The 15,977-nt window shown below is 36.1% G+C and overlaps 1 protein-coding gene across 8 annotated transcripts in view; it reads right to left on the bottom strand.

The window, feature by feature from the left end:
- ATRX (ATRX chromatin remodeler) overlaps positions 1–15,977 on the bottom strand; it is a 427,573-nt gene that overhangs the window by 188,138 nt on the left and 223,458 nt on the right. For all 8 annotated transcript variants that reach the window (XM_004378897.3, XM_023733624.1, XM_023733626.1 and 5 more), the window contains 3 exons: positions 11,358–11,495; positions 9,924–10,099; positions 8,486–8,603 (listed from right to left, as the gene is read on the bottom strand). In XM_004378897.3, the coding sequence (XP_004378954.1) occupies positions 8,486–8,603; positions 9,924–10,099; positions 11,358–11,495 (432 nt within the window). The remainder of the gene's footprint in view (positions 1–8,485; positions 8,604–9,923; positions 10,100–11,357; positions 11,496–15,977) is intronic.

Here is a 15,977-nt window from a genome sequence, read left to right as displayed (position 1 = left end):
TAAGAAATGAGATGGGTGATATCACAACAGAACCAACTGAAATAAAAATGATCATAAAAGAACGCTACAAAAAACTGTACTCTAACAAATTTGAAAACCTAGAGGAAATGGATAAATTTCTAGAAACACACCACCTACCTAAGTTAACACAAAGTACGGTAGAAAATTTGATCATACCCATAACAAGAAGAAATTGAAGGGTTCATTACAAAATCTCTCAACAACAACAACAAAAAGCCCCAGTCCTGATGGCTTTACTGAAGAATTCTACCAAACAGTCATAGAAGAGTTGACACTAATTCTACTCAAACTATTCCAGAACACAGGAAAGGAAGGATACTCCAGAATTCATTCTACGAAGCCACCATAATCGTAATACCAAAGCCAAGCAAGAACACCACTAAAAAAGAAAACAACAGACCAATATCCCTCATGTATACAGATGTAAAAGTTCGCAACAAAATTCCTATACAATATAACACAAAAGCATATCAAAAAAATAATACATCACAACCAAGTGGGATTTATAACAGGCATGCAAAGTTGGTTCAACATTAGAAAATCAATCAATATAATCCACCACACACATAAAACAAAGGAACAGAATCATATGATTATATCAATCAATGCAGAAAAGGCATTTGATAAAGTCCAACACCAATTCCTGATAAAAACTCTCAGCGAAATAGGAATAGAAGGGAAATACCTCAACATAATAAATGGAATTTATACAAAAACAAGAGCCAACATTATCCTCAACAGAGAGAATCTGAAACCATTCCCCCTGAGAATGGGAACAGACAAGGATGACCTTTATCACTACTCTTATTCAACACTGTATTAAAAGTCCTAGTGAGGGCAATAAGGCAAACAAACGAAATGAAGTGCATCCACATTGGTAAGGAAGAAGCAAAACTATCCCTATTCACGGATGATATAATCCTATACGTAGAAAATCCTAAGGACTCCACAAAAAAAGTTACTGGAACTAATAGATGCATTCAACAAAGTAGCAGAATATAAGATCAACATACAAAAATCATTTGGATTCTGCTACAACAGAAAGGACACTGAAAATGAAAGCAGGAAAAGAATACCATTTACAATAGCACCTAAAAAGATAAAATACTTAGGAAAAAATCTAACCAGGGACATAGAGGACTTATACCAAAAAAACTACAAAACACTGCTGCAAAAAACCAAAGAGACCTACATAAAAGGAAAAAAATACTGTCATGGTTTGAATTATGTCCCCCAAAAAAATGTGTGTATCAATTTGGCTGGGCCATGAGTCCCAGAATTGTATGGCTGGCCTCCATTTGTGATTGTAATTTTATGTTAAAGAGGATTAGGGTGGGATTGTAACACCACCTTTACCCAGGGCACATCCCTGATCCAGTGTAAAGGGAGGTTCCCTGGGGTGTGGCCTGCACTACCTTTTCTCTCTCAAGAGATAAAAAGGAAAGGGAAGCAAGCAGAGAGTTGGGGGACCTCAAACCATCAAGAAAGCAGTGCCAGGAGCAAAACGCGTCCTTTGGACCGGGGTCCCTGCGCAGAGAAGCTCCTAGTCTGGGGGAACAATGAGAAGAAGGCCCACAGAGAGAGAGCCTTCCCCTGGAGCTGACATCCTGAATTTGGACTTTTAGCCTACTTTACTATGAAGAAATAAATTTCTCTTTGTTAAAGCCAGCCACTTGTGGTATTTCTGTTGTAGCAGCACTAGATGACTAAGACACATACCACACTCATGGATAGGAAGACTTAACATAGTAAAAATGTCAATTCTACCCAAAGCAATCTACAGATACAATGCAATCCTGATCTGAATTCCAACATCATACTTTAAAGAAGAACAAACCAGGAGGCCTCACAATGCCTGATCTCAGAACCTACCATACAGCTATGGTAGTCAAAACAGCCTGGTACTGGTAACACAACAGACACATAGAACAGTGGACCAGAACTGCAAACCCAGACATGAATCCATCCACCTATGGGCAGCTGATCCTCTGCAAAGGACCAAAGGTTCTGAATGGGGAATAGACAGTCTCTTCAACAAAACACCTGGCAAAATTGGATATTTATTTGTAGAAAAATTAAACAGGATACATACCTCATACCATACACAAAAACTAACTCAAAATGGATCAAAGTCCTAAATATAAAACCTAACACAATAAAGATCACAGAGGAAAAATCAGGGACAACGTTAGGGGCCCTAATATATGGCATACACAGATTATCAAACAAATAAAAATGCACACACAAAACAAAATGAACTAGATAAATGGGACTTCCTAACAATTAAACACTTATGCTCTACAAAAGGTTTCTTCAAAAGAGTAAAAAGAGAACCTACAGATTGGGAAAGATTTTTGGTGAGGAAATATCCAAAAAGGGTCTAATCTCTAAAATTTATATAAAACTTCAACACCTCATCAACAACAACAAAGACAAATAATCCAATTAAAAAATGGGAAACAGATATGAACAGACACTTCACCAAAGAAGACATTCAGGCTGCTAACAAACATATGAAGAAATGTTCACGATCATTAGCAATTAGAGAGATGAAAATCAAAACTATAATGAGATACCACCTCACCCCTACATTACTGGCACTATTAAAAAAAAACAGTAAATAACAAATGTTGGTGAGAACGAGGTGAGACAGAAACTGCTGGTGGGAATGTAAAAAGGTACAACCACTATGGAAAATGGTATGGCACTTCTTCTAACAGCTAGAAGTAGAAATACTATATGATCCAGGAATCCCACTCCTAGGAATATACCCTAAAGAAATAAGAGCCGAGACACAAACAGACATATACACACCCGTGTCCACGGCAGCATTATTCACAGTAGCAAAAAGGCAGAAGCCGCCTAAGTGCCCATAAACACAGGAATGGATTAACAAATTGTGATATAAACACAAAATGGAATACTACACAATGATAAAGAATAATGATGAAGCCTTGAAACATCTCACAACGATGAGTGAAGTAAGTCAATCACAAAAAGACAAATATTGTATGAGACTGCTTTTATAAAGTAAAACAGAAAGTTTACACACAGTAAAAAAAAAAACAAAAACTTTTTGATTGTTACTAGGGACAGGTGGTGGGGGAGATTACCAAAGAGATAGCAGATACGTGTTAATATTGGTGAAGGGAAAGGCAATACACAATATGGGAGAAGTTAGCACATGACCAAAGGTAAGACAGTACACTAAGAGGAACGCAGGAATAAATGACAACTATGGTAACTACTGGAGTACTGGTGGAGCAGTGGTTAAGACCTCGGCTGCTAATCAAAAGGTTGGCAGTTCGAATCCACCAGCCATTCCTTGTAAACCCTATGGGGCAGCTCTACTCTGTCCTATAGTGTTGCTATGAGTTGGAATTGACTCAACAGCAACAGATTTGGTTTTTGTTTTTATGGTAACTACTACGACATTGACAATCCTGCAACAATAGAATCAACAAACAATAATCTACAAATGGATACACAGATAGATATGCCAAGAGGTGAAGGAAGGGGTAAAGGAGCACATCCACCGGCAGATACAGGTTCAGTGGTGGAAATTTCTAAATACATGACTGTAGGTGCTCCTCGTATATTAATATAGATAATAGAGCACACAAGGCGCACAGTCAGGGAAACCTCTCAGACATAACTAAACACCTCATGGGATGAAGTCCCCAGGCTTGAAGGCAAAGGACCATAGACTTGGGGGACATCTACGTCAACTGGCACAACATAGTTCTTAAAGGCAATGTTCTACATCCTACTTTGGTGAGTAGTGTCTGGGATCTTAGAAGTTTCCAAGCAGCCATCTAAGATTAAACTGTCAGTTTCTTCTAGTCCAGAGCAAAGGAGAATGAAAAAAACTGAAGACTCAAGGGAGCAGTTAGTCCAAAGGACTAAACGGACTATGTGAACCACAGCCTACACAACCCTGAGACCAGAAGAACTAGATGGCACCCAGCTACCACCACTGACTGCTATGACTGAGAATACAACGGAGGGTCCCAAACAGAGTGGGGGAAAATGTAGAACAAATTATCAAATTCACAAAAAAGACCAGACTTTCTGGTCTGACAAATACTGGAGGTATTCCCAAGACTATGGCCCCCAGATACCCTTCTAACTCAGAACTGAAGCCACTCCCGAAGTTCACCTTTCAGCTAAAGATTAAACTGGCCTATAAAACATGCAATGACACACATGAGGAACGTGTTTCTTAGATCAATGAAGTATACGAGAATAAATGGGCAACACCTACCCAAAAACAAAGACGAGAAGGCGGGAAGGGACAGGAAAACTGAACGAATGGACACAAGAGAACCCAGGGTAGAAAGGGAAAGAGTGCTGACACAATGCAGGATGGCAACCAGTGTCACAAAACAATTTGTGTATAACTTTGTGAATGAGAAACAATTTGCTCTGTAAACATTCACCTAAAGCACCAAAAAAAAAAGAACAAGGGATGATTTTGTAAATGTAATACTTATAATTTTGCAACAACAGTAATAACTAAAATACATGTGTGGTTACATAGACAGATACATATGAATATATATGGGTTCTCTAGAGAGCCCAAACTTAGACAGAAGGCACATATGAATATACAGATGTGCAAGTGTAGGTGAATCTGTAGGCATATGTATATACATGTTTACGTGTACTGCATATTCATATCATTTTCATAACAGGTAAAAAGTGGAAACAGCCTTGGTATGGATTGAATTGTCACCCAAAAATATGTGCTATAAATCCTAATCCCTGTAGCTGTGCTTACAGTCCCTTTTGGGAATGGGTTTTGTTATGCAAATGAGGCAGTATTAGTATAGGGTATGTCTTAAATCAATCTCTTTTGAGGTATAAAAGAGCAGATTAAGCCAGCAAGGAAGCAGAGAAGGGAGATACATGCCATGCCACATGAAGATCACCAAGGAGCCAAGGAACAGAAGCTGAAGAAAGACAAGGACCTTCCTCTAGATCTGACAGAGAGAGAAGCCTTCCCCTAGAGCTGGCACCCTGAATTTGGACTTCTAGCCTGTGAGAAAATAAATTTCTGTCTGTTAAAGCCACGCATTTGTGGTATTTCTGTTAAAGTAGTACTAGATAACTAGTGCTAGAATAAGACAATTATAAATGTCCAACAACAAATGAATGGGTAAACAAAATGTGGTACATACATACAATGGAATTATTACTCAGTCACTAAAAAAAAATGAAGTCCTGATACATGCCACAACATGGATGAACCTTGAACACATCACACTGAGTGAAATAACTCAGTCATAAAAGAAAAAAGTACTGTACGATCCCACTTATATGAAATATCTGGAATAGATAAGTGTATACAGACCTACCTTTCTCAGTGGGTACCAAGGGTGGGTGAGAGGGAGGGAGGGGATAAAGGGGACTCATTGTTTAGGAGACGCTGAGCTTTTGTTAAGGGTGATGGAAATATCTGGAAAGGGATAGCAGTGATGGCTGAAAAACAAGGTGAACGTGATTAATGTCCCTGAATTTTACATGCAAAAAATGTTGAAATGGCAAATATTTTGTCATATATATTTACCACAATAAAATTTTTCTTAAAAAAAAGCAAATAAACTACAATTAGATATATCAATTCATACACGCTAGGATGGCTATTATCAGGAAACACAGAAAATAACAAATGTTGATGACGTTGTGGAGAAATTGGTGGAAGGAGGGATGGGAGTTATTGCTGAAGGGGTACTGAGCTTCTGTTTAAGGGTGATGAAAAATTTTGCAAATGTATAGTTATTATGGTAGCACAACACAGTATATGTAGTTGATGTCACTAAATTGTACAGTTAAAAATGGTTAAAATGGCAAACTTTTTGTTTTATATATATATGCATATTTTATTTTGTTGTTGTTGAGACTAAACACAGCAAAACATACACCAATTCATTTCTACATGTACAATTCACTGATATCAATTACATCCTTCAAGTTGTGCAACTATTCTTGCCCTCCTTTTGAGTTATTCCTCCCCCATTTACATAAAATCACTGCCCCCTAAGGTTCCTATCTAATCTTTTGAGTTGCTGTTGTCAATTTGATCCCATACGGTCAGATCCTGAAAGAGCACAATGTTCAAGGCAGACATTCTTTACTAGTTAAGCTAAAACTATTACTTGGTTTTAGGAAGACTTCAGGGGATATTTTTGGTTTAAGGCTTAAAGATTATCTCAGGGCAACAGCTTCATAGGTTCATTTAGCCTTCATGGCTCCAGAAAGTCTGGGGTCTATGAGAATTTAAAATTGTGTTCTGCAATTCCCCCTTCTGATCAGAATTCTACTACAGAATCTTTGATCTAAATGTTCAGTAATGGTAGCTGGGCACCATCCAGTTCCGGTCTCATGGCAAAGGAGGTAGTTGTTCATGGAGGCAATTAGTCACACATTCCATATCCTCCTCCTGTTCCTGACTCTCCTTCTTCCTCTGTTGCTCCAGGTGAACAGAGACCAATTGCACACAACAAACTAGGATGTAGAACAGAAGCACACACTAAACACTTTATTAGGCCAATTAACTGGGATGTCCCATGAAACGAAGACCTTAAACCTCTAAACCAAGGAACCAAATCCTGTGAGGTGTTTGGTTGTATATAAGCAGCCTTAGCAGCTACATTTTTTTTTCATTGTCGTAAACATCTTTATCACACTTTGGCCAATTCTACTTTTTACAGGTATACAACTTACTGACAGTACTTATAATAATTGGCTGTGCAACCCTATCCTTAATCAGTGTGATTTTTCCATCATCATAAACTGAAACGTCATATTCCATAAGTAACAACCTCCCCTCTACCCCTGCCTCCTGCCCCTAGTAACCACTAATAAACTTTGGTCTTTTTATATAAGTGAGGTCATACAATATTTGTCCTTTTGTGACTGACTTATTTCACTCAGCATAATGTCTCCAAGCTTCATCCATATTGTAGCAAGTATCAAGACTTCACTTTTCCTACTGGCTGAGTAAAATTCCATTGTATGTATGTTATATATATTTTACCACAATAAGATAAAAAAGAAACAGAATTATATATCTGACAGCTTCTGACTGATATACAAATGAAAACATGTGCCTGAATAAAATTTTCTTTCAAATGTGAGTAATACTATTTTTATGTCACAGCAAGAAAGCAGTTTTGTAAAATACTAATATTAAAATCCTGTTTTCCCCAAAGAAGAATGATTCTTGAAGACCATTATCACTATTCTATTCTCTAAAACGCACTGCTGTGACAAGAGGATATCACTTTAGCTATTATCAAGTATCATATTAATATTTGTGTACACTCTCCTATTTTTGATAATTATTGTTTCCCCAAATTGGCTGAAAGCTCCCTTCTAACCTGTATCCCCTTAAATGAATCTGGCACTTCTCTTGGGGGAATGGCCTCAGAATGAAGTGACCAACAAGTAAGAAGTCTCACTCTAGACCAAAACAAGACTATATTTTGCTCTGTGGACAGGGACAACTTCAGAGAATACACAGGATGACATACGCATACACACACACACGTACGTTTCATAATGATAAAAACAATTCCTATGCACTATATTTTAATAACTACACAAAAAAAGATAAGAATTAAATTTTTTTCACAATCAAATCACCCAGAAAAGAACCTCTATTAATATTTTGGTGCATTTCAAGCATTTGTCTGTATATTTATTATAAAATGGGGAGCATACTATATCCCCTGCCTTGTATTTTGCTTTTTTCTCCCATCAACCTTTGTCAATTTGTTAACTGAGAAATGAACTCATGAATTTAATTTACTTGTCTTTTATTATTAGTGTGGCTGACTTTTTTTTAATGTACTGAAAGTTTGTATATCTTCTTTTATGGAGTTATTCATATTCATAATTTTTCTGAAATAAAAGTTCTTTACATATTAAGGGCATTAGTCATATATGCTGTATATGTTTTTTCACCAGTTTATTCCTTGACTTACCCAGGTTTAATTCCCACCCAATGTGCCTCATGCACAGCCACCACCTGCCTGTCAGTGGAGCCTTCAGTGTTGCTATGATGCTGAACAGATTCCAGTGGAACTTTCAGCTAACACGGACTAGAAAGGCCTAGTGATCTACTATGGATCACAACACTCCAATTCACAACCCATCATGGGGATAGCACAGGACCAGGGAGTGTCTGGTTCCGTTTTGCATGGGATGCCTATGAGTCGGGGGTCCATCTGATAGCAGCTAACAACAATACACCTTGACTTTTAATTTTATTTTACAAGTATTAGTGGTTTTTTTTAGTGGGAAACATTTTGTGCTTTTACAAAATAAGCATATCCGTGTTATTCAAATTCAAAATTGTAAAAGAACAACTGACAGGGTAAAATTAACTAGACAGCATTCTCCAGAAAAAGAATGCCTTTATAAATGAAGAGAAAAACATCAAACTAAGTGTATCTGTTACCTGTTAAGTGATCTAAGTAGTATTGATAGAGCTTGCATTGAATAGGAGTCATCCTCACAGCTAACACATATTCATGTTTTGGAGGCAAGAACTTTGTTAAGGCTGTATAATCTTTCCTCTATAATTAACAAGAAAGAGAATGAAAATTAGTTAATGACAGTAATTATCTGCTCTAAGAATTCTCATTGCTTACAACTAAATGATATAAATAGATACTGAACATATATAAAAACATTTTCTTAAACATATAAACCCTCTTAAGCACACAATGACCCACATATGATTGTATTTAATGTACTTTAAATGACCGTACAATATGGTATACCAATAAAGATACTGCAACATGAGGCAAGTCTTAGTCATATTACCAAGTGAGCAACTTAGATATTAAAAATGGTCTGTACATAGGAAAAGAAAGAAAGAAAAAAGATAGGGAAAGGGCATAGTAGGTAATGTCAGGATAGGACTTGCTTTAATCGTATAGTAGAACCTATGAAACAAAGTCTGATGCAGTCTGGCTGCCCTTTGCATAAGTTATGACAATATGCCAATGGATAATACATAACTTCAGGAGAAATGTTTGTCCAACTGTGAAACTAAGCCATGTACAAGCACTCTCAAAATCATCTTATTCTACAGACCAAAAAGGGAGAGCATTAATGTGCTAGTCACAAACAAATACTTTAAAAAAAAAAAAAAAGCACAGCCTGGTAGTACCAGCAGTACAGAAACTGAGTATTTACTAGTATCTGTGGCCAACCTGACCACACAGGATGACTTTGCCTTATACAATGTCAGTATATACAGCCAAAACAACAGCCTGCCTCATCTGCTGCAACATGTTTGTGCCAATCATTAGTATCTAGTGTCTGAAGAAAATGTGCAGATGTTAAGCTCTATTGTTATACATAATTATCTATGCATTAATGTAAGTTTACTGAAGATTCATACTGAAACAACACTATTAGTCTGTTCAGGTTATTGTATAGAGTTGAAAGTAATAAAACTATTTCTTCAAGATTACTTTTAAAATGGCTCCTCTGTAATTCATTCTGGCCTTTTCTACAACCATTTCAAGTAAGGTTTAGAATACTACAGAACTAGAGTGACCATGGGAATTTCTTAATCACAACAGCTGTGTTCCTCTCACATATTCCCTTATCTTAAGGCTGAAGAAAATCTAAACATTAACTTATTAAAATGTGAACCTTTATATTTGGCAAATGAATTAATTAACTTCTAAACTTCTCACTGGAATTTTTTTTTTAACTTCAATGCTGAATATATTTGAAGACAATGCAAGGATATTTAAGAGTAAAACTACATACTGAAAAAAGGGGAAAGAAAATATAAAACAATTCAAGTTTAAACTCAAAATATTTCAAGATTGCAATATTAGAAACTAACAATATTTTATTACTATGGAACATATTTATACCTGAACACATCCAGCTAACATCTCATAGAGAATGTGAGCACGTTTTTTCATCACTCTGACATCTACCATGGTAGAATCTGCACATTGACCATTTTGGATTGGATTTATAAATCTATTCCTGAACTCCTTAATGGATCCAAGCAAATTTTCCTTGATAAAATTAACCATGCAATGATCTAAGAGAGAAGACATTAATTCATTAACAACATGGTTAAAATGGCTCAGAAATTTTTCTGATGAAATGTTTCTTTTAAAAACACGTCACAGAAGCATTAGAATTATGCTACAAAAAAGAATACCAAACAGTATAAAATAAACATTGGTTATAAGTTTGATCTAGAACTAAATTACCTAAATCAGATGAGAAACTCAAACAAAAATCATCGTTATAAAAATACTAGACAGGAATGTTTGAAGAAATACCTAAGGGCATTTTATGCTAACTCACTGTTCTTTATAACAGATGTTAACTAAAATAACAACTGTTCTGTAACTCTAACCATGTTGTTACGGTCAGTGAGGGTATCTTGTGAAACAAACTTAGATGCAGAATCAACATAATAAAATTAGAAAATAAGCTACTATCCCAAAATAATATTAACTGATTCAATTCCAGAAGTCTTTAATATATCTATCAACTTCCCTATACTATTAAGGACGACAATGTAAAATAACATTGTTATAAGTGTACTAACAGAACAGAAAAGGGTGAAACTTGAACAGATAATAATACAGATAAATAAAAGCTAAAGTGAATGAATAACCAGCATTATCAACAATAAACTAGACAACAGCTAATATGAATACACTCAAAGAATGGAGCAAACATCAAAATAACAAAAAGCAATCACAAAAGGAAAAAATAAAAATGGAAGATTTATAATAATGGGAAATTTGTTATTTGCTGAATGATCTCGAGTTTCCTCTTCAGTGTCACCACACACATACAAAAAAGAATGAAACTCACAAATCACATAGTCTGTCCTCAGTCTCAGCAAATTCTGTGCTGCCTTGGCAACACAGGTTTCCTTCTCCCATCTCCACCTCCCTGAAATGTTCAGGCTTGACATTTCTTTCTGATTTCCTCTCAGTAGCTCGCTAAAACTTAGATATATTTCCTTATAATATCTTCTGAATACCAATATTATATGTATATGTATTTTTAAATGCAATCATTAAAAACTTCTAATATAGTTTTAAAATTCTATATTTATATTTGAACATTCACAATGGTACACCTCTTGACTGTGGTTTACCACTCATATTTATAAAGCATCCCACTTGAAAAGTATTTTTCCACAGTAGACTAAAACAGACCTATATAGATCATTGTCAGACACTATGCTAAACAGAAGACAGGTGAACGGCAAACTAGCAAAAACGTATCTAAAGCAACACAAAATGCTACAGTAAAACTGGAGATATTTAACTCACACTCAATTAGATTATTTTGAAGTGGTGTTCCTGTTAAAATAATCCTCCTCCTTGATCGTATAGAATTCATAGCTTTTGAAACAGCAGATGCTTCATTTTTCAGTATGTGCCCTTCATCACAAACAACAAAGTCAGGGCCTATAAAAATGTGTAGAAAACAACATTTAATTAATATACAATAAAAATGAAAATGTTATACATTTAAGTAAATAAAGTTAATTCTTTTACAATGCTGGCCTTGGGGGAAGATAAAACAATATTTTAAGAATAATGATATTTTATCTGCTGGTGTATTCAGTTAATATTGTACTAATAAGCATTAATTATATCCTAACAGTATAGCATCAACTCAATGCAATGGGTTTAGTTTTTTTGTTTTTTGTTTTTTTTTTGGTTTTTTGGGGCTTTATAATGGGTTTTTAAGGTCCTATAATAGGCAGGAATAAAAATAATCACATAGGTGAAAAAGATCACCCCCAAAAGATATGCAGTAGCTGAAAAAACAAATGTCTTCCATAAATAAAAAAAAAATCTAAAAATATATTGAAGTATACTGTATGAAGTATCAACTATTATTAAAGACTAAGAGCAATTTAAATTTACATGAAAACACAAATTTCTCAAGTTACATTATAAGAAATGATACATAAAACACAATAGGCCATGCAGGATTTCCCACTTAAAGTACATGATTATCACTCATCACTGAGGCAAAATTTAACTGATAAAGGACAACGAAACTGATTGTTTCATGGGTATGAGGGGCAAGGTGAACACCTTTTAAGCTTTAAAGGATCTTACAGCTAAGAGTCATTCTTTTTAAGGAAATACATATGATAATTTTGCTAAAATAACATACATGCTGTCTGATGAAGTATCCCACATATACAGCTTGCTTGCTGGTTAACACAAACATATTACTTAAATCTTGACTTCAACAGTAGATATCAAACTATCACCATCTACTAAGCATTAGAGAAAATTCTCTTCTACAGGACTTTAAAAGTATTCACTTCAATCAGAAAGATCAAATAATACAACTGTTCATATGGGGTAACTTAAGAAGTAACAAATGTTTAAAAATTATCAATATACTTTATAAAATTAAAGTATGTATTTCTCTTTGTGCTAAAAGGCTATATATGTTTATTTGAATCCTAAAAAGTTTTCTACAGGGAAAAATTTCCTTTTACACTAGAGGTTTAAGTGATTTCTACCACCTAATGTTCAGTGTTTATGAGAATGTGGTGACACAGGTACACTCATCGTGGTAATCTAAATTGGTATCAAACTGTTTGGAAGTCAATTTTGCAATACTTTTTCAAAATGTAAAATATGCAACTTCGGTAAACAGAAGGACAACACACAATATAGGGGAAGTCGGCACAGCTGGACGAAAGCAAAAGCAAAGCAGTTTCCTGGACACATCCAAATACTCTGATGGATAGAGTAGCTGGGGCTGGGGCCTGGAGACCACAGTTTTGGGGGACATCTAGATCAACAGGCATTAAGAAAATGTTCTGAGGGTTTCTGGCAACATAGCACTCTAGGAAGAAGCACCACACTGTCCCTCCACAGCAAAGATCCAAAAAACTAAGCCAAACAGAGACAGATTCCGTGTGCCATCTTTGCTTCTTCCTGAGGGGCTGTGGAGCTCTGCTCAAGTGTGAAACTGCTTCCCCGTCAGTGCTGCCACACTGGTGGGATCCAGCAGCGTTTTTTGTTTGTTTGCTTTAAATCATCTGTTTTCTTTTTCATTTCGCAAGCTGGGAGCCCGTTCTGGCCAAGCAGTGCTGCACACCTTGGGACCTACCCCCTCAGCTTGCGCAGACGCGCAGAAGGATCCCTGAGAGAATTTTCTTTTGTGGTATTTTTTTCTTTTTTTTCTGTTTTTTGGGGAGTTTCTCCTATTCTTTTTTTTTAATTTCTTTTGTTGTCTTTTCCCTCTTTTACTTTTTTGTCTTTCTTCATTACTCAGGTTCTCTTCTCTCTATACCTTCCTTCTCTACCTGTCCCCTGAATACCTGGCGCTGAGTGACAGCTCTACGCCTCCTAGCCAGGCTGAACTTCAACACCTGGGAAAAACTTCCCCAGACCTCGTATCTGCACTGGTGGGATCCCTGGGAGCTTTGGTGTTCTTTTTTCTTTCTAATTTTTATTTGTTCATTCTTTGCTTTTTTCTTCTTCTCCTTCCCCTTTTAGTTTTTCTCCATTTCACAGTCACTAATCTCTCCACTCCAATGGCAAGCTCCCCTAGCACTCTTTCTTGCTTCTTTGCATGTTTTTGGCTCCTGTTCCTCTCTCCTCTCTCCCATACCCATCCTAGCTCCACACATCACAATCTCCCCCCCTCCATCCTGACTAACCACACCATACGCTTAACATCACAACACCAAGCAGCACAGGCACGGCGCAACGAAACCTGCCCTGCACTAATTACCGACCCGCACTGTTGGCTGTAGTAAGTGCCACAAACAACCCATCCCAACAACTCTCCTCCAGCTACACCTGCTCTGCTGTACCATATCTGAGCGACAGACACTGCCAGTTGGAGAAGGAGGCAAAAAGCATCTTGCCCATAGACGAGCAAACAAAGAACATATAGCTCGCCTGCTCAGACATACTGAAATGAAAAAAAACAGGACGAAACAAACAAATATAAAATCAGTAGACGAGAAAAATAACTACTGAATGCCCCGAAGACAGCAGACAAAATCAAAACATTTACAAAAACTGGCAAGAATGGTTCAAGTAGGCATCCAAAATAAAACACCAGATGACTTTCCAGTGGAAGAAAAGGTACTAGAACTACCTGATAGGGAGTTCAAATCTCTAATACCCAGAATTCTCCAAGAGTTGAAGCAAAAGACAGATAAAAATGAGGAAAAAATACACAAATTCATGAAAACACAGACAAAAAAATGGAAGAATTCAGGAAAATAATGCAGGAACAAAATGCCAAAATACATTCACAACTAGAAATTATACAAAAACAACAATTAGAAATCCAAAAGATAAACAACAAGATTTCAGAAATGGATGATGTCATAGAAAGGCTGGGAAGCAGATTTGAAACGGTGGAAGGCAGGATCAGTGGAACTGAAGACAAACACTTGGATACAACTCTGTTTCAGGAAAACTCAGAAAAAAGAACAAAGAAATATGAAGAGACCCTGAGAGTTATGTGGGACACAATTAAAAGGAAAATTTACGAGTGATTGGCATTCCAGAACAGGGGGAGAAAACAGAAAACACAGAGAGGATCATTGAAGAACTGTTGATAGAAAATGTTCCAAGTATCATGAAAGATGAAAACCTGCCCATCCAAGAAGCTCAATGAACCCCATATAGGATAGACCCCAAAAGAAAATCACCAAGGCATATCATAATCACACTCGCCAAAACCAAAGACAAACAAAGAATAATGAGAGAAACTCAAGAAAAACAAAAAGTCACATACACAGGAGAAACAGTAAGACTAAGCTCAGATATTTGGCAGAAACCATGCAGGCAAGAAGGCAACGAGATGACATCTATAAAACCTTGAAACAAAAAAAAACTGCCAGCCAAGAATAATACATCCTGCAAAACTCTCGTTAAAAAATGATGGTGAAATTAGCACATTTCCAGATAAACAGAAATTAAGGGAATATGTAAAAACCAAACCAAACTTACAAGAATTATTAAAGGGAGTCCTTTGATCTCAGAAGAAATAACTTCAGCTCACAGGCTGAATCTAGGACACAGGATTGTACCAGCCAGATACCAATGTAGGAAATGAACTCTCAAGGACTACAGAAAACCACAAGAAATACAACAAGGAATCAGAGCAGTTAATCTGTAAATGACAAAAACATCAGAATAATAAAAGAGGGAATAAATGGTATAGGTATACGACCTTCTAATGGAGAGGAAGGCAACGCAATACCAAGTAATAATACACTGCGACAAACTTAGAAAGATAAGCATAAATTTCACAATAACCACAAAGAAAGTTAACAAACATACTCACAAAAATAAAGAGCAAAAACAAAGTCTCAGTAAAATCAAAACCTTCAAAAACAAAAGAAATGAAAACAAAAATCCACTAACAAAAGGAATTCAACATAGGAGAGTAAGAAGAACAAAGAAAACGTCAACACCACAAAAAAAGCACTACAAAATGACAGCAATAAACTCACATCTATCAATAATTACACTGAATATAAATGGACTCAATGCACCCATAAAGAGACGGAGAGTGACAGAATGGATAAAAATCAGGATCCAACAATATGCTGTCTACAAGATACACACATTAGAAACAAAGACGTGAATTTATTACAAATCAAAGGTTGGAAAAAAATATATCAAGCTAACAAATACCAAAAACGAGACAGAAAGGCAATACTAGTCTCAGATAAAATAGACTTTAAAACAAAATCCACCACAAAAGACAAACAAGGACACTATATAATGATTAAGGGGATGATCCATCATGAAGACATAACCATAATAAACATCTACGCACCCAAAGACAAGGCTCCAAAATACATAAAACAAACTCTAACAGTACTGAAAAGAGAAACTGACAGTTCCACAATAATAGTAGGAGACTTCAACACACCACTCTCAGTAAAG

This window comes from Trichechus manatus, unplaced genomic scaffold (genome assembly GCF_000243295.1).
Source record: "Trichechus manatus latirostris isolate Lorelei unplaced genomic scaffold, TriManLat1.0 scaffold00060, whole genome shotgun sequence".
Classification (NCBI taxonomy): Eukaryota; Metazoa; Chordata; class Mammalia; order Sirenia; family Trichechidae; genus Trichechus; species Trichechus manatus.
Note: the sequence above shows the minus strand (reverse complement) of the source record. Positions and strands in the feature narration are given on the sequence as shown.